General features: G+C 66.3%; 3 protein-coding genes and 1 long non-coding RNA gene across 18 annotated transcripts; 2 read left to right on the top strand and 2 right to left on the bottom strand.

The window, feature by feature from the left end:
* Positions 1 to 23: 23 nt before the first annotated feature.
* Positions 24 to 6178, bottom strand: PCSK4 (proprotein convertase subtilisin/kexin type 4). 12 transcript variants are annotated; one of them, XM_025456718.2, is made up of 15 exons: positions 5969 to 6178; positions 5602 to 5706; positions 4165 to 4257; positions 3964 to 4092; positions 3809 to 3885; positions 3622 to 3710; positions 3230 to 3402; positions 2929 to 3141; positions 2379 to 2479; positions 2196 to 2299; positions 2011 to 2128; positions 1619 to 1840; positions 1406 to 1530; positions 997 to 1119; positions 24 to 857 (listed from the first exon to the last, which is right to left on the bottom strand). In XM_025456718.2, the coding sequence occupies exons 1-15, from the start codon at positions 6161 to 6163 to the stop codon at positions 388 to 390; spliced, it is 2337 nt and encodes a 778-aa protein (XP_025312503.1). In that variant the 5' UTR covers positions 6164 to 6178; the 3' UTR covers positions 24 to 387. The 12 variants fall into 12 exon arrangements, with proteins under 12 accessions (XP_025312503.1, XP_025312504.1, XP_025312508.1 ...); XM_025456719.2 differs by having other exon boundaries at positions 1619 to 1837; XM_025456723.2 differs by having other exon boundaries at positions 1619 to 1798.
* A 769-nt stretch (positions 6179 to 6947) lies between these two features.
* On the top strand, positions 6948 to 11693 carry REEP6 (receptor accessory protein 6). 2 transcript variants are annotated; one of them, XM_035703067.2, is made up of 6 exons: positions 6950 to 7139; positions 9910 to 10003; positions 10082 to 10220; positions 10393 to 10561; positions 10740 to 10802; positions 10956 to 11136. In XM_035703067.2, exons 1-6 carry the CDS (start codon positions 7025 to 7027, stop codon positions 10991 to 10993), a joined length of 618 nt encoding a protein of 205 aa, XP_035558960.2. In that variant the 5' UTR covers positions 6950 to 7024; the 3' UTR covers positions 10994 to 11136. The 2 variants fall into 2 exon arrangements, with proteins under 2 accessions (XP_025312516.1, XP_035558960.2); XM_025456731.3 differs by lacking the exon at positions 10740 to 10802 and having other exon boundaries at positions 6948 to 7139; positions 10956 to 11693.
* Positions 11694 to 17304: 5611 nt separating this feature from the next.
* Positions 17305 to 24525, bottom strand: ADAMTSL5 (ADAMTS like 5). Of its 2 annotated transcripts, none has more exons than XM_025456734.3 (13): positions 24367 to 24525; positions 23251 to 23536; positions 22769 to 22940; positions 22568 to 22659; positions 22263 to 22323; positions 22001 to 22109; positions 20819 to 20946; positions 20443 to 20554; positions 20017 to 20103; positions 19732 to 19895; positions 19385 to 19595; positions 19237 to 19308; positions 17305 to 18893 (listed from the first exon to the last, which is right to left on the bottom strand). In XM_025456734.3, exons 2-13 carry the CDS (start codon positions 23268 to 23270, stop codon positions 18592 to 18594), a joined length of 1530 nt encoding a protein of 509 aa, XP_025312519.1. In that variant the 5' UTR covers positions 23271 to 23536; positions 24367 to 24525; the 3' UTR covers positions 17305 to 18591. The 2 variants fall into 2 exon arrangements, with proteins under 2 accessions (XP_025312519.1, XP_025312520.1); XM_025456735.3 differs by having other exon boundaries at positions 19385 to 19583.
* Positions 20938 to 23111, top strand: LOC112666196 (uncharacterized). Of its 2 annotated transcripts, XR_003140768.3 has the most exons (3): positions 20938 to 21153; positions 21951 to 22022; positions 22571 to 23111. It is a non-coding gene; the product is annotated as an uncharacterized LOC112666196 (long non-coding RNA). The 2 variants fall into 2 exon arrangements; XR_007404405.1 differs by lacking the exon at positions 20938 to 21153 and having other exon boundaries at positions 21417 to 22022.
* Positions 24526 to 25274: the final 749 nt, after the last annotated feature.

Here is a 25274-nt window from a genome sequence, read left to right as displayed (position 1 = left end):
AAGGAGACCACAGACTTGGCACCTCCTATTCAACCTTTATTTGCAAACTCTGAGGTGGGATGTGGTGCCTGAGACCCTGGGTGGTGTCGTTTGTTGTCCCTGCTCCTCCGGCCCGCTTCTGGGGCTGGGAAGGGATGGCTGTCACCGCCCGACCTCAGCCCACCCCACCCCACCCCCACCCCAAACTGTGTAACGAGACTTTTCTCTCTGTTTCCCCTGGACCTGCCAATTTTGGGTCCAGGATGCCACACTGGCCACCCCCGGCCCGGGGGCCTCAGTGACCGGCTGGGCCTCCTCGGGGCAGGTTCTCCGATCCCCAGCCCGGTTCCAGTCTGAAGCAAAGGAGCAGGACAGCGGTGCCTGTCCAGGCACTGGTTTCCCTCCTAGTCAGATGTCTCTAGGTTCCAGACAGCAGCTGGACCTGGGGGGGTGGCGGGGGTGGCCCCAGCGCCGGGGAGGCCCCCACCTGGCGGCGGGCAGCCTGTAGAGGATGCGGCACAGTAAGGGGCTCCCGAAGGCCACGGCCAGCAGCGTCAATACCACAGCCTGGGCACGGCCACGGTGGCACCTGGGGTGGCCGACTGCGGTGGGCTGGGGGGGGCTGTTGGGAGGCACAGGTCCCGAGCAGGAGCCCCGATGCTCACGCAGCGAGTACGACGGGGGACAGGCGGTGCAGTTGAGCGGCGAGCCGCCGCGGCAGGGGCAGCAGGAGGCGCGGCAGCTGGAGCAGACGTGCAGCGCGGGTGTGGCCGGGCGCCCAGGCCCGCCGGTCACCGCCTGCTGGGTGTGCTTGCAGTACCTCGGAGGGCAGTAGGAAAGGCAGAGGTGGCCCAGGGTGTAGGCAGAGCTGTGGCATTCTGCGCGGGGGACATGCCCGGGGGGTGAGGGGCCGAGGCCCACACGGCATGAGACTGCCCTCCCGCCCCGGGCTGCACACGCACACTGCCCGCCGCTGCCGCCTCCCAGCAAGCAGGCCGTGCCACGCCAGGCACTCACCCTGGCACAGCCCCTCTGTGTCCCGCTGCACACACGCGCTGCTGGTCACCTGGGGGCCCGGGGGCCGCGCCGTCATGTCCTCGGCAGTCCCGTAGAGCAGCAGCGTGTAGCGGTACAGCGTCCCTGGCAGGGGTTGCGGTGGGCACGGGGAGGAGGGGGAGAGGCTGTTGGCCGCCTGGTCCTGCCCGCCCGGGCCCCTCTCCCCGGCCACCCCGCCCGGAGCTGGACTCCCAGACCCTGACGGCACCGGGCTGAGCCCCCGCTGTGCAGGGGTAACTGAACACCTACTGTGTGCTGGTAACCGGGTGCCCAGTATGCACCGAACACACACGCTGGGTCTGTCGGGGGGACTGCTGGGCACCCCTCTGCGAGGGGTCCCCGGGGGCCCCAGCCTGCACGCAGCCCTCACCCGTGTTGAAATAGTAGCCTTTGTTTTCCAGGCCCAGGGTCCACAGGCCCCGCGGGTCCTCGTCCCAGAAGTGGGTGGACATGAAGATCCAGTTGTTGTAGCCTTGGCCGCTGACGTCCAAGGGTCTGGGATGGGAGGTGGGGGTGGGGGTGGAGGCGGGGCCGCTAGGTGGTGGGGGACCCCGGACCCCGGTGTGCGCCTCCAGCCCTGTACCTGATGGCTACGAGCGTGGAGCGGGTGCCCATGGGGCTGGTGAGCGAGATCTCCAGGTCCCCCCGGCGGCTGTAGGACAGAGACAGCTGCACCTGCACGTGCTCCAGGGAGCGGATGTAGTTGGCGCGGCCCGCGCAGGCCGACACGTTCTTCCTCACTTGCGTCAGTGGCAGGATGGGGCTAGGGGCAGCGTGGGGGGTGAGGGCCCCTCCTGCGGGCCTGCTGGGGGATGGGCGGCCAGCAGGTGGGGTCTGGGCTTACCTCTCCGTTACAGGTGGGTCAACAGGCCTTGGGGCCAGCCTCCCACGTGTGCGTCACCCCCCCCATGGTAATGACAAGTGTGGGGAGGTGGCAGGTGGGCACAGTGGGGGGCGGCTGAGGAGGGCGCTCACGTGGGGGTGTGGACGATCCGAACGACGCATTTCTGCTGGGGTTGTGTGGGCAGCCACGTTCGAGCCATGTCCACCAGCAGCCTGGCGTCCAGCAGCCCATAGCCATAGTGGTGGCTCACTGTGTGGAGGGGTGGTCATCACTCGCCCCGCGGCCGTGGCGCCCCCTCCCCCTGGCCCTGCCTCACCTTGGCGCCCCACACCGTTGGTCCTCCAGTCCTCGGCCTGGAGCTGTGCTGGCCTCGACGCGCGGACCACCAGGTGCTGCATGTCCCTCCATGTCAAGAATGGGCTGAGGGCAGGCGAGGGCAGGTGAGCTGGGGCCGTGTTGGGGGGTGAGCGCAGTAAGCGGGGTCCCCTCCGTCACCTACTTGGCCTCCAGAGCCAGGGCAATCATGCCCGCAGCCAGCGGGGCTGAGGCCGAGGTGCCCGTGTGCTTGTCCGTGCACTGGTGGTGCAGATCTGTGGTGACCTAGGGGCAGACGGGGGGACTTGGGGGGCCTGGCACACATGCAAACCCACACTTTGTTCAAGAAGGTACCGCAGAGATACCACCAGGGACGGGTCCCTGAGTGCCGCCCAGGTCGCACACCTGGGGAGCTGACCCTGCCTGGAAGACAGGAGGGTGTGTGAAGGGGTGACAGCTGTGGAGTCTGGTCTTGGGGCCCATCGTGTTCCAGGTGTCACAGGGCAGCCCCTAGGAGGGGGCACAGTCGGGGGAGGGGACAGCAGAAGGGGAGGGGTGGGAGTGAATCAGGGCAAGGGGATAGGAGAAAAGGGGCAGGTGGGAAAGTGGGGACAAACAGGCCGGAGGGAGCAGAGAACAGGAGGGAATGGGGCAGGGGCCAGGAGGGCAGGGCCAGGAGGGCAGCGGCAGGGGCCGGGGGGCAGAGGGCAGGGACAGGGGCAGCGGGCACTCACGATCTGCGGGTCAGTGGCCACGCCGCTGCTGTAGGTGGTGGTGAGCGTGGAGGCGCAGGCCTCGCTGTACCAGGGCACGCGGCCGTTCTGGGTGGTGCTGCCCACCGAGAGCGTGTGGATGCTGTTGGTGTAGCCGTCACAGTTGCAGTTGTCGTAGTGCAAGCCGCCGTTGCCCGATGCCCAGACGAAGAGCGTGCCCAGCCCACCGCGGCCCTGCACACAGGGACAGGTGGGGGAACCGGGATGGGGGCGTCGGCCTTGAGAGCAGGCCCAGGCCCACCGCGGCCCCGGGTGTGCTCACCTTGGTCACGCCGCGCCTGAAGGCCTCCCGGGTGAGGATGCCCGGGCCGTCCACCGTGCGGCCGTCGTCCTCGGGGCCCCAGCTGGCGCTGTAGATGTGGATGTGCTGCGGCTGCAGGCTCAGCGACTGGGCCTCGATGACGTCTGTGATGGTGCCGTCCAGCATGCGCACGCCTGCCCAGAGCGGGGTGGGCGTCGGGCCTCGGCGGATGCCCCGCCACACCCCACCCCTCCGGGCAGGTCTGACCAAGGGGCCCCCTCTGCTCCCCACAGGAGGGCATTCGTGCGGGGCCCTGTGGCCCCCAGAGGTGCCTTCTCGGGTCTGTCCGCTAACTGTACCCGGCACCGCCGGTCACCCAGCGTCGGGGGCAGGAGGAACTGGACCCCACGTACCTCCAATTCGGGCATTGTAGGCAACGCCAGTGCCGCAGAACCCGTTGTTTGCCATCGCTGCCACTTCCCCAGCGCAGCGGGTCCCGTGCCTGGCGCCAAGGGGAGAGGGGAGCCAGCTGCAGTGCCCCCCACGGCCCCCGCAGGGCACCGGGGGCTCCCCTTACACCCTGTGGGATGTCAGGCTCACCGGTTCTCGTCACTGGGCGTGTAGCGCGGTTGGGGGTCTGGGTCGTAGTCATTGAAGTCGTAGCTGGCCAGGGGGTCCTGGGGCGGAGTGGGGACATGAGGGGGGCCGGGCCGTGGGACCTGGGGCAGCCCCCGCCCCAGTGCCCCCGGTCTCACGTAGTTGGCCCAGAGATCCGGGTGGTCCTTCTCGATGCCGTCGTCCAGGACAGAGACCACCACGCCCTGGCCCGACAGCCCCTGACTCCAGACCTGCAGGATGTTCAGGTCCGGCTGCACCTTGTTGTTCTGTGCGAGGTGGGGGTGGGGGTCAGTGGGGCACTGGCGCAGCCCACCCCCACCCCTGCCCAGGCCGCTCACCATGTACCACTGCTTGGGGAACCAGGGGTCCGTGGGTACCACCACCGAGCGCTTCACCCGCCGCCGGAGCGTCTGCTGCTCAAACCACTGCACCTGGAGACGGGCGCACACTGCAGGAGGGGGGCTGCACCCCTCCAGCCAGCCCACCCTCCACCCCACCCTCCTGCCCTCACGCACCTGCCGCCCAACGGGACCTGCCCCCCTGAGTCTCTCCCGAAAGGGCCCGGGTCAACAGGCCTCCTCCCCAGGCCCGCCAAGGGGCAGCTGTCTGTGGCGGCATGTGTCCAGGTGGGCCACAGCCTGTCCTGGTCCCTTGTGGTGGGGGGTGGGCCACAGGCCTTGTGTTTGCTGGGGCTGCTCTTTGGGGTCCTCACGTGCCTGGGGCACTACCTTCAGAGGGGCCCTGGGCCCACTGACCCGAGGTCCAGCCCTGCCCCTTCTCCAGTCGCTGTTCCAGATTCTTCTGCCCAAGACCTGCCCATCTCCCTGCTGCGGTGGCCATTTCTCTCTACCAGTCCTCCCCACCCCTCACAAGACACCCCTGGGTGGCCATACCCACCTCCTCCCTGGTCCCCACTCTGCCCCATGCCTCTTTACAGCATCACTCTCTGCTGAGACCGTGCTCTGCTGCCCCTCTCTCCGGGGCCCACGAAGCCCTGCTTATCTGGCCCTCACCAGCCTCCCTCTGCCGCAGCCACGGCGGCTGACTCACCCCGGGGCCTTTGCACATGCTCCTCTGCCTGCCCGAGGCTGTTCTCCCTCAGACCTCTGCCCTTCCTTCTCCCTTGCTGATCTCTCAACATCCCCAAACCAGTTCATGTGCCCTCGCCCTCATCTCAGTGATGGGGCAACCATCTCCCCATTTGCCCAGCTCCACACTACGGAGCTGGACCTGATTTCTCTCCGTCCTGCACAACCAATCCATCGGCAAAGGCAAACCCTGGCCCCTCTGTCCCACAAACCCTATCTGGAACCACTGACTTCTGTCCCCAGTGCTCCCAGTGGGTTTCAGGCCATCAAGGCTCTTGCCTCCATGCCGATCAGCTCCCCTGGCCCAGCCCATACCCCGTCATGGCTCCTGAGGGCTTGCAGACTCAGCCTCGACCCCCCAACTTGGCAGCTAAAGCCTTTCTCCCAATCCGGGACTTCTCTGAGCATCTCACAGGCTCGCTGGGTGACTTCAAGCGGGATTCCTACTCTGGAGCCGTTGCCCCCATCCTATAAAGGGCCACTTCCCTTCCCCCCATCCCGTGAACTCCAACAGTATCTGCCCTCTGTACGGAGTATGTAGGAATCTTGATCTTTCGGAGTGAGACAGAGGAGGGGGCTGGGGGAAGGGGTGGGAGCGACAAGAAATGCTGACAGTGTGCTGAGCCTCAAGGACGAGCGGAGACCCAGACTCAGGGCAGGTGGCCGAGACCCCCAGCCCAGGCTCACCTTGGGGTCTTTCTTCAGGCGCAGGCAATGGCCCCAGTGTGGGGTCAGGGACTGCTGGACCACGCCCCGATGCCGCAGGTGGAAGTACTGCCCGTCAGGAAAGATCTGGGAACGTGGAGAAGCATCCGCGACCATGGCACCTGGCTCCGACATGGAGTGCCCCAGGACAGGCCAACACCTCTGGCTTGCTTCCCCCCCAACCAGGTGCCCAGGTGGGGGCTTCGGTCGCCCCCCAGAGGCCCCAGAATCTGAAGCTGGTCGAGGCAGGGGTGGGCTGGGGCTTCTGGACATCTTGAGTACCCCTCCCGTCTGCCGGGGTCTGGGGTCGTCCAGGCCCCGCCCCTCCTGTCCATCGGGTCCCACCCACCTGCCCCAGGTAGACGAAGCCGAATTTGCGCGCCAGGCGCTCGGCCTCCCGGTAACCCTGGGACACCCTCACGGCCCAGCTGCTGACATAGATGGGGGCCCGGGCCGAGGACCACCCCACAGGCAGGGGGCCAACGAGGGCCAGGCCCAGGGCCAGGGCTAGGCGCAGCCAGAGCGCAGTCCGGGCGGGCCGCATGGCGGCGGCGGCGGGGGCGGGGCCGGGCCGGGGCCTCCGAAAGCCCCTCCCCCTGGGCAAACCGCCGAGTCGGCCCAGGCGCCCGCCCCGCCCCCGGGGCCATAGCAACCCCAGGAAGGCTTCAACTCCCAGGGGGCCTTGCGGCTCCCCCTTGAGGGGCGCGAAGATCCGGCCCGAGTCGGGGGGCGCCCACGGCCGCCCGGGGCCTCCGCAGACCCGAGCCGTCTGCAGCCTCAGTGTCCCCGACCTGGACGGTGACCCGCTCTCCCGACCCAGAGGAGCCGGGTCGCCGCGGCTCTCCTCGGCCCCGCCCCCGAGAGTCAGCCCTGCCTCCTGCCCGGCGCCGGCGGACTAGCGCGTCCCAGTAAGTCCCGCCTCCCGGACTCGGGGCGCCCCAACCCCCTGCCCCGAGAGGCTGCCTCCTCCTTTATGATCAGCCCCGCCCCTCCCCTGCCCTCGCCAATCAGCTCCGGCCTCTCTCGGGTCCTCCCGCCAGAGGCTCCGCCCCCACGGCGGCTCAGCCAATAATCCCCGGCCGTGGCCCCGCCCCTTGCTCCGCCCACGTCCCGGCCCGTCCGCCAATCGGCGCGCTCAGCCGCGGCGCCCCGCCCACTGCCCCCGGAGTCGCGGCTGCGGCGGCCGCGGCCCGCCAGAGGGCAATGCGGCGGGGGAGGCGGGGCAGGCCCCACCTCCTTTGTCCGCCCTGCCCTCCCATTGGCCGGGGCGGGGGGCAGGGGGCGGAGACCAGCCTGGGGGCGGAGCGGGGCTGCTCGCGCCGCGGGACGGAGGCACGCGCGCGGCGGGGCCGGTGCGCGGGGCCGCGGTCGAGCTCGGGCTGCCAGCCCCGGGCCCGCCGGTGCCATGGACGGCCTGCGCCAGCGCTTCGAGCACCTTCTGGAACAGAGGAACTTGGTCACCGAAGCGCTGGGGGCTCTCGAAGCCAAGACAGGTGTCGACAAGCGGTACTTGGCCGCGGGTGAGCCGTCCGGGGCGCTCGGGACTGCTGCCCCATTTCGCCGACCGGCACACTGAGGCCCTGGGGCGCCGGGGCCCCGGTCCCGACCCCTCGCGGCCGGCGCCTTCTGCGGGGCTCGGGCTCGGACGGCGGGGCGCACCTCACCGTCCAGCAGGGAGACAGACGGAGATGCTGGGGAGGGGTCGTGCGCCAGGACCTCGCGTCTGCCAGCAGCCTGTCCTCTGCCCTCGTCGTGCGATCTCGGGCGAGTGTCACCCCCTCTCTCGGCCCCTGCATTACCTCCACTCCCACCCTCGGGTCTGGCCGCAGGCCGCCGCTGCCCCTTCCCTGCTGGCCCTGGGTGACCGCCAGGCCGAAGTCCGGTTCTTCCAGTTGCTGTGTCCGCCCTGGGGGAGGAGAGGGTGGCGGGTAGGCGGCCAGTGCCCTGGAGTCTTGCCACCCCGTCCCACAAGGATCCCAGCCTGGAAGCAAGTGGAGCATCCTGCTGGGGCGGGAGGGTCTCCCCCACGTCTCTTCCCTCCCGTTTCCTGCGAGCCCACCCCCCCCCACGGCTTTGGCCCACTGTGCGTGAATACTTGGGTTGGGTTGTCTGAGGCTGTGACGGGGCTGGAGGGGTAGTGGATGCGGGAGTGTAGAGAGGAGCCCCAACAGCCGGGGAGCGGGACTCCTGACTATAACCATTCCAGGACCCCTCCTCTTCCTTTCCTCCTCGGTGACCTTGGGGGGCCCCTGCCAGTGTCCCAGACTGTCTGGGAAGCACTCCTCAAATGCCTCCTTCCCCTCTTTTCCCGTGTACCAGGCCCGTCAGTTCTGCAGCCACCCCCACACACACACCCGGGGTGCATCACAGGGACACTTTGTCCAGACGTGGCAGGGGGGCTTTGGGTGAGGACAGGGTGTGTGTCCTGAACACCTCTGTGTGCAGATCCTGGGAGTCCTCTTTCCTCCCATTTCCCCCAGAGGGGATCCCGTGCCCAGCGGCCCAGGGAAGGCCGGTGCTTTGCTTCCCGGGGCCTGCGGTGTCAGGGCAGGTCAGCTCAGCCAGGAACCTGCCCTGGCTTCTCTGCGCGTTTCCACATCCCTGGTACCTGGAGGCAGGGACTCTAGGTCATAGGGCAGTGGGGGGAGGGGCCTCCTGGGGAAGCTGAGAGTCACAGGGAAGAAACTGAGGCCCTCCTCTAGCGTCAGGAGCTTCGTGGGAGGCTGCCTCTGCCACCTGCCCTGTCTGGAGCATCCACCCCTCCCTCCTCACCTCTCCATCTGCCCCCCCAGCTCCATCTGTTGCTGATCTCAGAGAGCGTGCTCCCCCCATGTCCAAGGTCATCCACCCATTGCTGAGGCTGCAGGAATAAGGATTGAGGGGGGAAGTGCCCTAGGAAAGCTGCTCCTCCCAACCAGAACTTTCCCCCCCATCCAGATGTGGGACCTCTTGGGCCCCAGCTGCCCCAAATGATCAGATTCCCAGCCCGGACAGCAATAGATGAAACCCAGCAGAGACGGTGACCAGACCTCCTAGGGCCCACTGGGGAGGCTCCCCTCCCTCCCCTGACCCCAGGCCCTAGGGATAAAGACCAACGCAGGTGGGGGGAAGGGTGGGGGTGACTCTGCCCTTTGGCACACCAGTGCCCTCTGTCTCTGCAGATAACAGCCTGGGGGAGGAGGCTGGAGGCTGTAAAGTACTCCCAGGAGCCCAGAGGCTCTCTGAGTGACCTTGGGTCTCACTCCCCCAGTTTCCAGTGTGTTCTGGCCATTGAGTGGGCTACAGCGAGGAAGTGCAGGGACCTGCACACCAGAAGCACTTAATAAATGCAGTATTTACCATCATTGCTTTCAGAGTGGCTCGTGCTCCTGGTTCCCTGCCTCCCCCAGGGGTGTTTTCTCTGAGCCCTCATTTACCACTGGGAAAGCATGTGTGTGCCTAGAGGGTGCTCGGGAAACGCGTAGAGCTGAGTGGTATTTAGCTATCGCCACAGCAACCTTGGGAGACAGGGCTATTACCACTCCATTGACAGATGGGGAAACTGAGGCTGCTCCGTGTTGTGCGGCAGGTGGGAAAGCAGCGGGCTCTGTGCTAAGCTGTCTTGTGCTAAGACAAGGGTCCTTACACGGGGCCATGCTGTCCCTCTCGGGACACCGGGCAGTGACTGGGGACGTTGGTGGCTGTCACGACTGGGGGTGCTCCTGGCATCGGGGGCTGGGGGCCAGGGATGCTGCCTGGCACCCCAGGGCCCAGGACGTCCCCACCGAAGATGATCCTGCCCCGATTGTCCGCAGTGGTGAGGATGAAAAACTCCATTGAGATCAAAGTCACAAATGTTGCCTTTCCCTGCTACTGGGAATCCAGCCCGGATGACAGAATGGCCTTACTTTTGGGTTTTTCTCCCGTGACTTTCATTCGGACGCCGGTCTCTGGTGCCCAGCCCCTCCCATGGGACCTGAGCAGGGCGCTTATACTGGCGGATGGTCACTTACTCGTTCAACAAACAGCTACTCTGTACCTCTCAGGGCCAAGGTCCCCGCCGGCCCTTGGGGGGCTCGCAGTCTGGGGCCAGCACGGGGTTGGGGGGGGGAGCACAGACCAACCGGTTACCTGGTTACAGACACAAAACACGGGGCCCGGGGCCACGGTGACGGTCGCCCAAGTGCTGCAAGGGTGGCAAACCCATCCTGTGGGGTCCCCAAGCTTGTAGGGGGAGTGGTTGCTGCAGACCGGGTCTGCGGCGGGAGGCGGCCCAGGGGTGCCGCCCTGCCCACGCCCTCTCTCCTGCAGGAGCCGCCACTCTGCTAAGCCTGTATCTTCTGTTCGGCTTCGGGGCGTCTCTACTGTGCAATGTAATCGGCTTTGTGTACCCCGCCTATGCATCGTGAGTGCCTGCTGGCTGCCCGGGGGCGGGGGCGTCTGGGGGCCCTGGGCAGCCCCTGACTCGCCGCCCCGCCCCCAGAATCAAAGCTATCGAGAGCCCAAGCAAAGAGGACGACACTGTGTGGCTCACCTACTGGGTGGTGTACGGCCTGTTCGGGCTGGCAGAGTTCTTCAGCGATCTACTCCTGTCCTGGTTCCCTTTCTACTACGCGGGCAAGGTGCGTGCCGCCAGGTCACACGCGGGCCTGGGGCCCCCCGGGGCGGGCCGGCGACCAGGCCCCGGGGCTGGCGGGAACCGCACCCTGCTGCCCCGTCCCCAGGCTGTCCAAAGGGGTGGCCCAGCCCCGTGCCCCAGGGCCAGCGAGCCTAACACCTGCCGTGTCCCCACAGTGCGCCTTCCTGTTGTTCTGCATGATTCCCGGGCCGTGGAACGGGGCTCACATGCTGTATCATCGCGCCATTCGTCCACTGTTTCTAAAGCACCACGAGGCCGTGGACAGCGTCGTGAGGGACTTCAGCGGGCGAGCCCTGGACGTGGCGGCCGGAATCACGCGGGACGGTGTGTGCTCGCGGGGCGCGGGGGTGTCGCCGTGTCCCCGCCTCCGTGTGCCTGGGTCCCAGCCCCCCAGCCCCTGCTCAGCCCTCTCCTGCCCCCTCCGTCCTGGCCGCCCCCCGGGTCGCCCCCCTCGGCGGCCCCCTCACTGTCAGCCTCTCTCTCCTACGCTCTCGGGAACCAGTCCTGCAGACCCTGGCCCGCGGCCGGGCTCTCGTCACCCCCGCAGCCGCCCTTGGAGCTGAGCGTACGTAGTCCCCAGCCCCGGGAGGTCGGCCTGTGCGGGTGCAGGTCTGCGTGAACAGCGGTCCCCGCGGACGACGGGAGAACGGCCTCGTCGGCCCCCGCGCCCCTGGCCGCCGCCCTGCCCCGCCTCACCCCCTCGGCCGTGTCTTTGCAGCCAAAGCAAGTGTGGCTCAGCTCCAGAAGGACAAGTGAAAGCGTCGCCCAGCCTCCACAAGGAGCCGCCACCCGCTGGCGAGCCGGGGGGCACATCGCGGCCCAAGTCCCCCCTGGATTCCCCCACCGACTCGCCGGCAGAGACCTCCACGAGCCCCTCGTCCCCGAGCAAGCCGGTCCCCGCCAGCTCCTCGCAGACCATCTCGGCCCAGCCCCAGGTGCGCCCCCCGGCCGGCACCTCCCGGGTGCCCAGCAAGTCCAGAGTGCAGCTTCGGCCGCGAGCCGCGTCCAGACAGTCCTCCGAGACCGCCGGCCAGCAGCGTCCCCAGCCATCCGCCACCGCCTCGGGCCAACCCCAGCCAGCCCAAGAGTCCTCAGGCTCCGCGCAGCACCCCAACACCTCCTCCAGCCAGGGCTCGCAGTCCCCCAGCGGCACCGCCGTCCCCGCGCAGTCCCCCAACAAGACCTCAGATGGGCCCGGGGACCCGGCCCCCAAGGCCTCCAAGTCCGGCAGACAGAATGGGAAGGAGTTCTTGACGCAGCCCAGCGGCAGCTCCTCGGTGCCCGAGCTGCCTGGCTCCGGCCCGTCCGAGTCCTCCCTGGAGTACACCTCCGAGTCCACCACCGAGGTCACCTGCCGCTGGCCCCACCCCAGGCACCGGCTGCGCTGTCTGCAGCACTGCTGGCGGCTGAAACACCTGGCCTGCTAGGGGCGACTCAATAAAGCTCATCTGGACGAGCTCCGTCTGGCCGTGTGTCCTCGGGGGGAGCCCGGGGCCGGGGGCTTCGCGGGCACTGTCGCATCCGACCAAGAGCAGAGGCTTGAAGAACCTGAGGCCCAGAGAGCCACACGTGCCTGCCCGCGCTCCTGCCATGTGGCTGGGAAGGCTTTTCCCAGAGAATTGGAGCGAGAATTAGAGTACAAGGCCTTTTTTTTTTTTTTTTTTTTTTAATTTATGATAGTCACACACAGAGAGAGAGAGAGAGAGGAGAGAGAGAGAGGCAGAGACATAGGCAGAGGGAGAAGCAGGCTCCATGCCGGGAGCCCGACGTGGGATTCGATCCCGGGTCTCCAGGATCGCGCCCTGGGCCAAAGGCAGGCGCTAAACCGCTGCGCCACCCAGGGACCCCAGAGTACAAGGCCTTTATTTGGGAAGGATCCCGGGCATCGGCAGCAGGGGTGGGGGGGCAGATGGGGAGAGGACGGAGGCTAAGCTTGGGTGTTGCCGAGCCCCAACCGCTGTGGGCACCCGGAGCTCCATCCCAGGTGGGGCGGGGGTGGGCTCTGGAAGCCTGGGTCGCCTGTGTAGCCAAGACCGCTCCCGCGCACCGCCCCTGCTGGCTCCTGGGGGAGCAGTGGCCACCCCTGCACACGGTGTTGGGGGCAAGGGTGGAGGAAGCCCTGGCCCAAGGCGGGGGTGCTGGCAGTTGGCGTCAGGGTGGCATTCCTGGGCGTGGGGGTGAGGGCAAAGGCTGGAACGACAGCCTGCAGTCGATCTCCTCTAGACACCAGCCCGGCCCTGATCGTAGAACCAGGCAGAGACCGCAGCGAGAGGGGTGACAAGCCTGTCGCGTGGATATAGCTGCCGAACGCTCGAGCAAACAAAGCAAACTCAGTCCGACGGTGCAGTGACACAAGAGAACACCCCCCGTGGGCGGGCAGGTCCCTGGAGGTAGAGCCTGAGTGGGAAGCTGGCAGGGGTGTGCGTGTCGGGGAGCTGAGCACGGAGGTGGTGTCAGCTGGGGGGCGGCACCCGGGGGTCCAGAGTGTCTCAGCCCACCCCGAAGAGGGCGGCAACCCCACCGCACCTCCCATTGCCTGAAGACAAGCCTGTGGCCGGGTCCCTGCAGCCACAGCTCAGAAGGACCTGCCCCCCAACCGTGTGCACCCCCACTGCCCCGCCCCACCAGGGCCTGCTCTCCCAGATTCTGGTTGGTCATGGCTTGTGTTTTGGGTTTTTTTTTTTTAAGATTTAAAAAAAATTGGGGATGCCTGGGTAGCTCGGCAGTTGAGCATCTGCCTTGGGCTCAGGTTGTGACCCCGGGGTCCTGGGATCAAGTCCTGCATCAGGCTCCCCACAGAGAGCCTGCTTCTCCCTCTGCCTGGGTCTCTACTGCACTCTGTGTCTCTCAGGAATAAGTAAATAAAATCTTAAAAAAAAAAGACTTTAAAAATTTATTTAAGAGAAATTGTGTGTGAGCAGGGGGTGGGGCAGAGGGAGAGAGAGACTGTCAAACAGGCTCCCTGCTGAGCGCGACCCTGTGATCGTGACTTATGCCGAAATCAGAAGCCGGACACTCAACTGACTGAGCCCCCAGACGCCCCCCTGCCCCCGGGTCACAATTTCTGGTAGAAACACAAGGGGAGCGTCAGTAGGATGCTCACAAGGCCATAACTCTGGGGTTCCCAGCTCAGGGTAATGGTGCCCCAGGGACATCGGATGGTGTTTGGAGACAGTTCTGGTGCCTGTCACTTCCCACAGGCCAGTGGCACGTCAGCCCAGCCCCCGCCTTCGCAGGCCCAGCTTGTCTGCAGCTGCTGGTGGCCCCTCTCGCCCCACACACTGTGCCCCAAAGGGAGGCGGCCCTGTGCCTGAGGAAGAACGGGGAAGGAGCTGAGCGATGGGTCCGACTCATTCGTTGGCTCGTTCAACAAATACTGAGCGCCCGCCGTATGCCAGGCCCTGTTGCCACAGTCAAGGATGTGGTAATGGCCCAGAGAGATAACAATACTGGCTCCTGAGGATTTGGGGAGGTGACGACAGCATGATAAATATATAGGTCAGAAGGAAGGGAATGTTGGGGGGGGAATGGAGCAGGGGTCAGGAAGAGCTGGAGAAAGCCCTCTCCAGAGGTGACAGTTGAGCAGAGACGTGCAGACGGGAGAGTCAGGTCAGAGGGCATGGGTCTTGTGACAGCCAGGGCAAAAGTGGCCTGGGCAGAGAGAAGAGCACACGCAAAGGGCCTGGGGCAGGGCTGCACCGGCGGGGAGGAAGGGCGGGCTGGCCGTGGCTGGAGCTGAATGAGGGAGCCGGAGAGAGGAGCTGAGTGGGGCGAGGCTGACCTCACAGGTGTCTGGTGCTGAGGACTTTGGCTTTTGCTTGGGGACGCAGGCTTTGCTGGGGGTGAGGGAGGACCGGAACTTAATCATTAAAGCAGCACCACCCCCGCCCTGCGGAGGAGTCACCTGGGCCTTGGGGACAGGGACCTGGGAGTCTGCTTATCGCTGGTGCAGCTGTTTGAAGAATGCGGCGTGGCCACAGTCCAGGGGGGAAGGCGGTACCAGGCTCCCCTGCAGCTGGCGTCCACCCTCGCCGCCCAAGGGGCAGCAAGAGGGGATGTGCCCCTCCAAATACCGTCCCGGCCCGCCAGGGATCGGCTGACCGGGGGGCACGGGTGGGAGGACACACACGCGCCCTACCAGGTGGAAACAGTGACCTTTAGCCCCTCAGACCTGTTTGTTTGTTTGTTTGTTTGTTTAAGATTTTATTTATTTGGGAGAAAGAGCAGAGCGAGAGAGTGAGCAGGAGCAGGGGGAGGGGCAGAGGCAGGGACAAGAGGCGCCCCAGGGAGCAGGAGCCCGATCGTGATCGTGGGCTCGATCTCAGGACCCTGGGGTCACGCCCTGAGCCGAAGGCAGATGCTCACCCACCGAGCCTCCCAGGTGCCCCTGTTTTGTTTGTAATTTAAACATACAGAAAAGTGGGGACACCGGGGTGGCTCAGAGGTTGAGTGCCTTCGGGTCAGGGTGGGACCCCGGGGTCTCGGGATCGAGTCCCGCATCGGGCTCCCCGCAGGCAGCCTGCTTCTCCCTCTGCCTGTGTCTCTGCTGCTCTCTGTGTCTCTCATGAATAAATAAATCTTTAAAAAAATTAAAAGTAAATAAAAATAAATAACATGCAGAAAAGTGTAAGCAGCAACTCAGAGCCAGTGACGCCTCACGGCCAGCCCGTCCCAGTCACTTGCCACCGCCAACGGGCCCCCCCACCGCGCAGCGCTCGGCCGTGGGATCCGCCCTGCCCCGCGTGGCCCCGAGCCCCGCTGTCACGCTGCAGGCCGCGCGGTCACGCACTGTTCCTCTGTTGGACGGAGTCGTTTCCAGTTTGGGCATATAGTGACTAAAACTGCTAGGAACCTTCTAGAACCGGCCTCTGGTGAGCAGAGCTCGTGTTTCCTGGGGCGTGCAGCGGTCAGGGATGGCAGGGTGAGCATCTGAGAGTCCTGGGGAGGCGGAGAGCTACAGAGATTCATTCTCCCCCATTCTGGAGGCCAGAAGCCGGGGGTCAGAGTGTGGCGGGACCGAGCGACCTGCGCGGGCTCCAGGGGACAGTCCTTCCCGCCTGCTCCGGCTCCAGGCATCCTTGGGTGTGCGGCCGCATCCCCCAGTGTCGCCTCCCCGGCCACGTGGCTGTCTCCTCTGTCCCTGTCTTACGAGGACACTTGTCCCTGGGTTTAGAGCCCACCTGGATAATCCGGGATGATCTCATCTTGAGACTCTTAACTGCATCTGCAAAGACCTTCTTTCCAAATCAGGCCCCATCCAGGTCCTGGAGGTTAGGATTTGGACTCGGGTTCGGCCTGCCGCGGTGAGGACCCTTCATCTGGAGCAGACACCGCACACTGCACCCCGCGGGGGCCACGCCGGTACCGGCCGAGCCGCACGTGACCCTGGGGGCTGTGGGACAGCCGAGGGCTCCCGGCAGCTGTTGGGCCAGGTCCTCCGTGGGTCAGCCCGGTTCAGGGTCAGGGAGAGGGGAGGGCGGGCCCCGGGCAGGCAGTAGGGGGTTGCTGGCTGCAGAGAGCTAAAAATAGTAAGAAAAGGGGCACCTGGGTGGCTCAGCCGGTGAAGCATCTGCCTTCGGCTCAGGTCACGAACTGGGGTCCTGGGATCGAGCCCCACGGCGAGTTCCCAGCTCCGTGGGGAGCCTGCTGCTCCCGCTCCCTCTGCCACTCCCTCCAGCTAGTGCTCTCTCTCTGTCTCTCAAATAAATAAAATCTTTTAAGAAAAAATAGTAAGAAAAGCATTGGAACCCGGAGCCAGCATCCTGCGGCGTCGTGGGGAGAGCGTTTCAGGGCTCCGTGAAACACCTGCCGCGGTTACCCTCCGACGGGCCGCTCCAGCGGGGCCCCGGGCGACGGCCAAGGCAGCTGGCCGCAGGCGCGGTCCTGACCGGCCTCCCTACGGCCCCTTCGGGCGACGATCCAGTCTCCAGCGCACACGGGCGTGGGCCTTGTGCCCGCGGGGACACGGTCACCAGTAAACACCAGAGCCCGTGCTGGAGAGCGGAAGGCCGGCCCGCGCCGCCTACCCGTGTGCCGGGCGAACGGCTTCAGGATGGCAGCGTCTTCTTCTGGCTCCTAATTGTTTGTGTTAAAGCTGAAGAGTGGACCAGGAAATCCAGGGCATGTTGTCCTCTGTGACTGTCCTGCTGTTGTCCCCAGAAACGATGTCGCCGCCGGGCCAGGGAGGGAGCAGCAGAGAGATGGGAGTCCTGCTCGCGGGGCCACGTCGTCTGCCGGAGCACGCCCCACGCGAGCCTCTCCTCCGGCTAGGCCAGCCGGCCTGGGGCTGTGGCAGGGCTGCCCCGCGGACCCCCGCGCCCCGCCACACCCCACACCGCGGCAGTGAGGCAGAGGGGTAACCCCGGGCTGGGGGGGCAGCGCTGGCAGAGCTGAGCGGCTCGGGGGCCTGGGTGCGCGCTGCGGAAGGAGGCTGCTGGGTGGGAACGGGCGCTCCGGGGGAAGGCCGTTGCCCAGGAGAGAAGGGGGTGCCCTAGGGGGGCGGCGGGGAGGGGGGGGCTCCGGCTCGAGGGCCCCAGCAGGTGCCTTGAATCCCCTCCTGCCACCAGGGGGCGCCCAGGCCCCACGCCTCCAGAACCGCGTCCCACTCTCCGGGGAGGGAGTAGAGGGATTGCCCAGCTTCAGCACTTGCTGCGGAGGACAGGGCCGGGACAGGGCCGGGAGGATGAGACGCCAGGGACGGGGAGGTCGGGGACAGGGCCAGGCTCAGGCTGGGAGGACGGGGACAGGGACAGGGAGGATGGGGACAGGGAGGTTGGGAGGCCCGGGCCAGGGAGAATAGGAGACCAGGGGCTGGGAGGACGGTGACAGGGACGGGGAGGTCAGGGCCAGGCCCAGGGCCGGGGAGGACGGGAGACCAGAGAAGGAATCCAAAGGTTCCCCTCCTCAGAGCTAAGATGGGCTGAAAGGGTACCCACAGATGGCGAAATTGAGGCCCACAGAGGGGCAGGGTCTGGCTGCAGGTCACCTGCAAGGTCAGAGGCTGAACCTGATTCCCCCCCCCCCCCCCCAGTTGAGCATCCCTTGTCCGAGACAAAACCACAACCACGGACGGTAAAGAAGTTCAGACTGTCGCAAATGACCTCATACACCATCGCATGGGGTGGGGAGGCAAAAGGGTGACCCTTCCAGGGTGGCCCCAGGGGAAGGTTTGCTGAATGACAGCGTCCAGGTGCCCCCAATTCACACATGGCCCAGGTCTGCCCTCCTGCTCCAGGAGAACAGAGTAGACTATGTCCGGGAGAACACATGCGCACAGGGGACAGGCTGAGCGCTCTGAGCTGTCTCCTCTGCTGGGGGTGGGGGGGCTGGATGGCCTGATGTCGAAGTGTGGCCCCAGGGGGCTGGGGAGGGCGCACTGGGCCAGGAGGAGGAGGAAGGCTGGGGTGCATGTGAGCACACGTGCACACGGTGACAGCGTGAGTGTGGGGCTGCCTGCCAGCTCCCCCCCACCCTGCTGCCACGGATGCTCCCCCGGGGTGCCCTTGTTTTTAAAAAGTGCTGTAAAGGGCAACCCCGGGGACTCAGTGGTTTAGCGCCACCTTCAGCCCAGGGCGTAATCCTGGAGACCCGGGATCAGGATCTAGTCCCACACTGGGGTCCCTGCATGAGCCTGCTTCTCCCGCTGCCTGCGTCTCTACCTCCCTCTCTCTGTCTCTCGTGAATAAATATATAAAACCTTTTTTAAAAATGCTGTAAAAATTAAGTAGGAATAAAGAAGGGATGGATAGCAGTGCTGGCCTGAAAGAAACCCAGCCAGGGGCGCACGGCTGCCTCAGTCAGTGGAATGAGCCACTCTTGATCTCCGGGTGGTGGGGTCGGACCCCATGCTGGGTGTGGGGATTACTTAGAAATTAAAAGCAGAGAGAAGAGAAGATGGGAAAAAAAGAAAAGAAATAAAAAGAAAGGAGGCCTAGTCAGCATTGCTGACGCTCTCAAGATCATCTCTGGTAGCCAGGGCAATAGGGGAAACAGACACCTTACAAGATGTCTTGTTAGGGTCGCTTCTGTCGGCCCTGCCTGTTTGTGACAGTGTCTCTAAAAAAGCCAGTGTGAGGCAAAGGGAATAAAAGCAGACACAAAGTTTCCAAGTGTAAAATATCTCTGAGTTTCCCAGCAGCCAGAGTGAGAGAGGAAATAAGAGTCTAGTTGTCCTCACCAGAGCCTCCTGCTCCCGGCAGTGGATCGTGCAGGGACATCTGTGCACGTGTGACGGGGTGTCACAGAGCTGTGGGTGGGAGAGGTTTCTAAGCCAGGCCAAGAGGGGAGATACGCTGAGTCTGAGCCTGGTCGGGCCTGTCTTTCTCGCTGCACACGGCAGGCCCCGGTCCCAGGGCTCAGACAGGGCAGCGCCGGGAGGCCAGGCGCACACGGCTGTCCTCGGCGGGGCTCCAGATCCGGGCATAGCCAGCGTGGGGCAGCAGTAGCCGGTCCTGAGTGCCATCAGGGCTGATGAGGCGCTGGGCGGCCAGCAGGTACTCACGGTGGAGGTCCAGCCGTGGGCAGGGGCAGCGACCCGGGGCCCACACGTACTCGAGGGCCCGCAGTGGCGAGCGGTTCTTATAGATGAGCTGCACCCGAACCTCATAGCGCGTCTCCTGGGCCTGGTGGAGGCGGCTCAGCACTCGGGCTCTGAACACTGTGGGCAGGACCGTGGGGAGGCTGGCTGGACGCTCCACCCTGGGCACCCATCCCCACACACCCCATTACCAGAGAAAGGAGCTGGGTCAGATGGGGCCCTGGAGGTCCCTGGGAACTGGAGGGGTGGGAGTGGGGAGGACTGGGGTCAGGTGAGGTCAGGGACCAATGAGGGGGTCAAAGGTCAGGTTAGGGCAAAGGGTCAGATCAGGGAGTCCAATTAGGGTCAGGAGGGGTCCAGTTGGAGTCAGGTCAAGGAGTCAAAGGTAAAGTTAGATCGTGGTCAGAGGTCAGCAGGACAGGGGTCACATTCAGAGGTCAGAGCCAGGTAAGGAGTCTCTCACCAAAGTCACTGCCGCAATAATGGAGCAGCCGGTGGGCACGACCTCGAGTGTCTGGGCAGGGTTCGCAGGCGTCTGTGGGGGCCGAATGGTAAGGGGCAAGGGCCGCCCCTGCCTGCTTGCTCCCCACCCCCTGCCGGGCCCGCCTCACCTGGGGTGGGGGTCGGGATCCGTGGGACAGTGGTAGCTGGGGCTGCGGGCAGTTCAGGGGGCTGCGCTTCCACCTGCCGCGGCTGCTGCTGCCGCAGGGACCAACCCAGGGCCTGCGCCTGCGCCTGCGCCTGCGCCTGGAAGGGGCCGTAGCGCTCCCGAGGGAGCCAGAACTCGAACTCGATGCCGGGGTTGGGCTCCTGCAGGAGGACCTGGAGGGATGTCACACCTAGGGAGCCGCACCGCACCGATGGCCCAGCGTCCTCTGGCCGCAGCCTCCGCCCCCCTCCTGAACCCCAGCCATCCCCTACACCTGCCACCCCGGCGCCCTCAGAGGTGGGCCCGCACCTGCAGGAGCAGGTCTTCGGAGGTGGGCCCGGCCGCGTGCAGCTTCTCCTCTGGCCCTGCAGCGCGGGTGTAGACCACACGGGTGCCCGCCGCCTCGTAGGTCCCGGGTGGGCTGACCGCCCAGTTCCCGTTGAGCACGTAGCGCCCGTCGCCCCCTAGCAGCGCTGCAGGGGACAGGTCAGCGCGGGCTCCCGGGGCTCCCGGGGCGGCCGGCCCGCCTCCCGACCCCGGCTCCCAGGGGCCCCCAGGCGGCCAGCAGGGCGCCCCCCTCGGACCCCGCGATACCCAGGTGGTTGCGGCTCCGGTGGGTGACGCGGATGTGTCTGGCGCCCTCGGGGATCAGGGTCACGTTCCAGTACCCAGCGAAGGCACCTGGCCGGGAGGAAAGAGGGGCGTTGGGGCGCAGGCGGGAGGGTATTTGAGGGACAACTTGAGGATGAAATGAGATGCTGCGGTTAAGGAGCTTAGCCAGGGTCCTGGGGCCCCGCAGGTCGCTCAGCTCCGGGAGTTCGGGTTCTTCGCGCTGAGCGCAGCGGGGAGTTAGAACCCCTCTGCTCCGGGGAGGGCGGGACCATCGGGCAGCAACCAATCAGAATGCAGAGTGGAGGGGGCTGGGCCACAGGCTGGCCAATCGCTCGGCACCTCGCTTCCGGGCCCGAAGCTCGTTAAAGGGCCCGCTCCCGCTGGCGGGGAGGGCGCGGGGGCGCTCACCCGAGTCTCGGAACACGCGCTGCACCAACAGACAGGACTCGTTGGCGCCGCCGCAGCGGCCGCAGTGGTCTTCGTGGGCGTCCGAGCCCAGCAAACCGTCACAGCCGGCGCTCTGCAGGGGCGAGGAGGGCGAGCGCGGCGTCCCCGACGGCCCCCCTGCCCGGGGCGGCCCTGGGGGCGGGGCCCACGAGGAAAGGGGCGGGCTCTGGGGGAGGAGGCCGCGGGGGAGCCGCGTGATGGGCGGGGCCTGGGCTGGAGGGGCGGGGCTTGTGGAAGGGGCGGGGCTGGCGCCGCGAGGGCTGGGGTCTGAGGTCGCGATGCGCGGCCGGGGCCTGGGTGTTGGGGGGACGCGGCGGGGGCCCCGGGGAGGCCTTACGAGGCAGCGGCCGGCCACGCAGAGCCCCTGGGCGCCCGGGCTGCAGGGGGTGCCGTCCAGGACGCGGCCGAAGCTGTGGTAGAAGGCGTGCCCCTCGGCCAGGCAGTTGAGGTCGCACTGGTTGGGCGCTGCGGGCGGGAGGAAGCGTGGGGCCCGCGGAGGTCGCGGAGGCCCTGTGTTCGAGTCCCGCCTCCTCTCCCTCAGTCAGGTGAGATGCAGCCAAAGCCGCATGCCGAGGCTGAGGCCCAGCCAGGTCTTGCACCTAGTTGTCCTGCCTCCGGCGCGGGGACTGTCCCAGGCGAGGCTCCTGGGCGTGCTCGCAGGCACTCACTCAGGTAAGGACTCCCTGCACCTTACCTAGGGCTAACACCCTTGCCCATTCGTCATTCCTTCTTTAGTTCCGCAGTCGCTCACAGAGCACCTGCTACTTCCCCAACACTGTTCCAGGTCTGGGGGCCAGCAGTGGGCACAAGTCGCTCAGCACGTGGGCCCTGCACCCAGCACGTGCCCAGTAAAAAGCCTGGGTGTGTCACTGGCCGTCCGCAGGACTCAGTTTCCCCCTCTGCCCGGCAGTGGGGCACCACCATGAGCCGTCCGATCTCACGCGCGGGCCACAGAGCCCTGTCCCCTGCTCCTCCGGGCTCCCCCCGCCCCCCCAGCCTGGCCAGCAGACCCTGCCTGGAGCAGAGCCCAAACCTGCCTTGGCAGGCCTCTGCGGGGGTGGGATCACCACAACTTCCCTCTAATTCTTAGGGGAAAAAAACCACAACCGAAAAATAACCCCCCAATGAGGTTGACAGATGGAACGTTCTCCATCTCTGTATCTGCTTCCACTATGGTGTCTAAAGCTTTCTGTTTCCGTTAATTCTGGAGGCGTGCTGCCCCGGGCACACAGTTATGTAACTTGCTGTTTTCAGCTAAATGCGGCAACACTTCCTGCTACCGGGATAAGTTTGGGAACTATTGGCCTCTGGATACAGCTCCACCTAGATCCTCAGCCTGGTGTTCAACCCTGTGCTTTCCCCTTTCACCCCAGCTCCTATAGATCCTTCAAAGCCCCAGCGCTAATATTCTCCCTTCCTTGCAGTCCTGCCATCCTCCCGCTTTCTTAACAGCCCCTTCTCCCTGCCAGCTCTCCCTGCCTCTTCTGGACCATCAGGAAGACTTGGGAAGGCTACTCACCACCGTAGAAGGGCACCCACTGGTAAGTCCTCTGGGTGCCCAGGACAGGGTGGCCATTGTAGAGGGCACATTGGAGGTCTCGGAAGGGAATGGCTCCTAGGGGACAGTCCTGAGGACAAAGGTAGGTAGGTCTGAGGCTGGAAGAGCCCCAGGGGAGCCCAGAGAACCTAGTGGGGTGGCACAAGTGTATCTGGGGGCACGAGCAGGGAAACAGAAGGTCTTCCAGGCACAGCCAAGGGGCCGGTAGGTGGACAGAACTTACCGGCAGACGGCAGAGGCGGTACTCGTGGGTGTCTCCCCAGCAGGACTCCTCCCCAGGAAACCTACAGGGAGCACAGAGGCCCAAGTGTGGTCAGGACCCCCAGTAACCCTCTCCCCAGAGCTGGCCTGCCCTCCGCCCCCCACTTTGGGCTGGTCAACCCCACCCACATTCCATTTGGATCAGTGGGATTAAAAGGCGCAGCATGTGTGGGCAGGCTGAGGGTGCGGCCTGGAGTGGGGCGGGCAGGCAGGAGAGGAGGGGCAGACACCCCCAGCCCCCCAGCCAAACCCTGGCTTTCTGCTCACCAGATGCAGTGCCGGCTACGCACAGAGAGGCCCCGCCCACAAGAGCTGGAACAGCGACTCCAGGAACCCCAGGGGGTCCACTCACCGGGACCCTACTTGGGGAGACAGAGGCACCAGCAGCCTGGCGAGGAGCCTGGTGGTCCCCAGACTGCGGGCCGGGTCCCTAAGTCCGCGCGCTCCCTGGGCCCAGGTCCCCCTTACCTGAGCACTGCCCCCTAGACCGCAGTTCAGGAGAGTCCAGAGCAGAAGGAGGTTCTGGAGGGGGCGCTGCAGTGGGGGCGCCAGCGGGCCAGGATCTGCACCCCAGCTCTGTCCCAACTGGCTGTGTGGTTTGGGGCAGTAATCTAACGTCTCTGGGCCTCTGTTCTTGTCTCTAAAGAGTGGGGTAATAACAGAGCCCCCGTTACAGGGAAGTCTCGGGGCTCTGTCCCATCAGGTGAGAAGAACAGGTGGCACAGGGCCCGCTAGTGGGGGGAGAGCTCAGGAGTATCTGCTGGTATTGTATCGACTGTGTTGTCTTCCGATGTACACAGTAGGTGCTAAATCCGTGTGTGGTTGTGGAGGGAGTCGTCCCAGGATAGTGCGTGCTGTCTGCAGGGTCGGGGCCCCGTCACCGCTCACCCCACCGTCGTCCTCCTTGTTTCTACCTTCCTGTGTGGCCGAGGGCCAGCCACTCCACTTACCCCGGCCTCAGTTTCCTCATCTGTGCAATGGGGACCAGCTGGACCCAGTCCAGGGCTCTAGGAGGGACTTTCCAGAAGGTGCAGCAGGTGGGGGCGGGGTCAGGGGCCGAGCCCCTGGCTGAAGCCCCCCAGGCTGCACCTGGACCTGCGGGACCACCTCAGCCCCCAGGCCCCCCGCAGCAGGGAGCCCCGGGATTGTGGGATCAGGAGAGGGGGTGACCTGGCCCCAGTCCAGCTGTCAACGCGTGACCTCATGTGCAGAGGGCGTGGGCCCCACCAGGGCGGCCTGCGGAGGGAAGGGGCCGCTGATGAGGATGCAGGAAAGAAGGAGGCATCGGGGGTGAGTGGATGGGGTCGGGGGGAGAGGCTCTGCCTCCTGGGGCCTCAGTTTCCTCATCTGTCAGGGGAACGACGAAGTCACTCTCCATCCACACCCTCCTCCTCGTGACCATGGCATTGCTGGAGGAAGGGGGGGAGCAGGGGGCCACCTGTGAGTCCTTCCTCAGGCCAGGGCCGGGTGCCGGGGGTCAGCAGTCCCCGAAGGCCGCGGAGGACAAGCTGGCATTCTCCGGGCCCTGGTCCTGTGCCAGCCGAGCCTCTGCACGCTCTTGAGCCTCAGTGGCCCCGCTCTGACACTCGGACCCGGCGCATCAGGGGCTGGGGCCCGTGGAGGCTCCAGGAGCTGAAGACCTGGGGGACCAGTGGGCAGGTCCCCTTCTCTGCCCAGGGCTGTGTGGCCCGCTGCGTCCCCGCCCCTCTCTGAACCCAGAGCCCTGGCCGGCCTGGAGGAAGGTTGTGGGAGAGCTGAGGTGCGGCGGGGCTGGGCCCTCTGACTTCCCCTCTGGGGCCACAGCACCACCAGCTCGAGGGGTGGGGCCAGGTGAGGGGTGGGGGGCGAGCAGCACCCGTGGTCTACCCCGCAGAGACCCTTCCCGGAGGAGCCACCTCCTTCCGGCCGCACTCCGGACCGCAGGTGTGACTCCAGGGCAAGCCACGCCTCTGAGGCCTCAGTTTCCCCAGGAGAAAGCGGGGCAGGGCTCTCCCCCACCCTGGGGATTGCTGCCTGGCCAGCCCCTAGCCGGCCCGGAGAGTGGGAGGATAGGAAGAGGGACTTACCGGCTACGTAGAGCCCGGGCGGCACGTCCTGACTCCCCGGGCGGCCCCAGGACGAGCGGAAGCGGCGGGGCCCGCGGGGAGGGGCGGGGGGAGCCGGGGCAGCCCCTCCCACCCGGCCTCCCGGGGCGCGCCCAGGCCGGGGTCCGCAGGGGCCGCAGCCCCGTGCGCCCTCGCGCGGCCGTCGCTCGCCTCGGCGCGGATCTGCGGCAGGGGACTGGCCCGGCCGCCCGGGGCTCGCAGCCGCGGCCTGCTGTCCCGCTGTCGCGCTGTCCCGGCGTCCGCGCTCGGTGACCTTGGAAAGCCCAGGGCGGGAGCCGTGCGGGAACGGGCCGCCCCTACCCCCACCCCGGGGCTGCTATTCCGGGCGCCGCGCTCAGGGCCCGGGAATGTGCCAGAAGCGAGGTGGCCCTGCGGTGCCCGGAGTCCCGGGGCTGCCCGCTTTCCACCGACGCCCAGATCGTCCCCGCGGGGTCCCCTTTCCCAGTCAGTACGCGCTCCCCGGTCCTCTCCCCCAGCCCTCCGTCAAGGTCACCCTGCTGAGGCACCCTGCTCGCCTGGGCTGCAATCCCGGGGTCCCCCTCCAGGTCCCGGCCCCCCAGAGCAGGGCCCCACCGCCCTGGGAGCAGTGAGCGCCGGAGGCCGGCGTGGGGGGCGGAGAGCCCCCGTCCAGCCCCGCCAGGAGCATTCCCGGGCACTGCTGTCACCAGAGGCCGGCCCCACCCTGCCTTCCGCCCTCCCCGCCTGGCGCTGGCCCTAGGATTCCGGCTTCCCACCCAGGCCGTGGGGTGGCAGCGTTCCTCCCAACGCTCTCCCTAGTGGACGCCACTATTTTGCGAGGTCGGGGAGGCCCCAGGGCCCCCACCACCCGCCCTTCCGCAGCCCAGCATCTGCGCACTGCCCCCCACCCT

Source organism: Canis lupus, chromosome 20, assembly GCF_003254725.2.
Source record: "Canis lupus dingo isolate Sandy chromosome 20, ASM325472v2, whole genome shotgun sequence".
NCBI lineage: Eukaryota > Metazoa > Chordata > Mammalia > Carnivora > Canidae > Canis > Canis lupus.
This window is presented reverse-complemented; position numbering and strand designations above follow the sequence as displayed.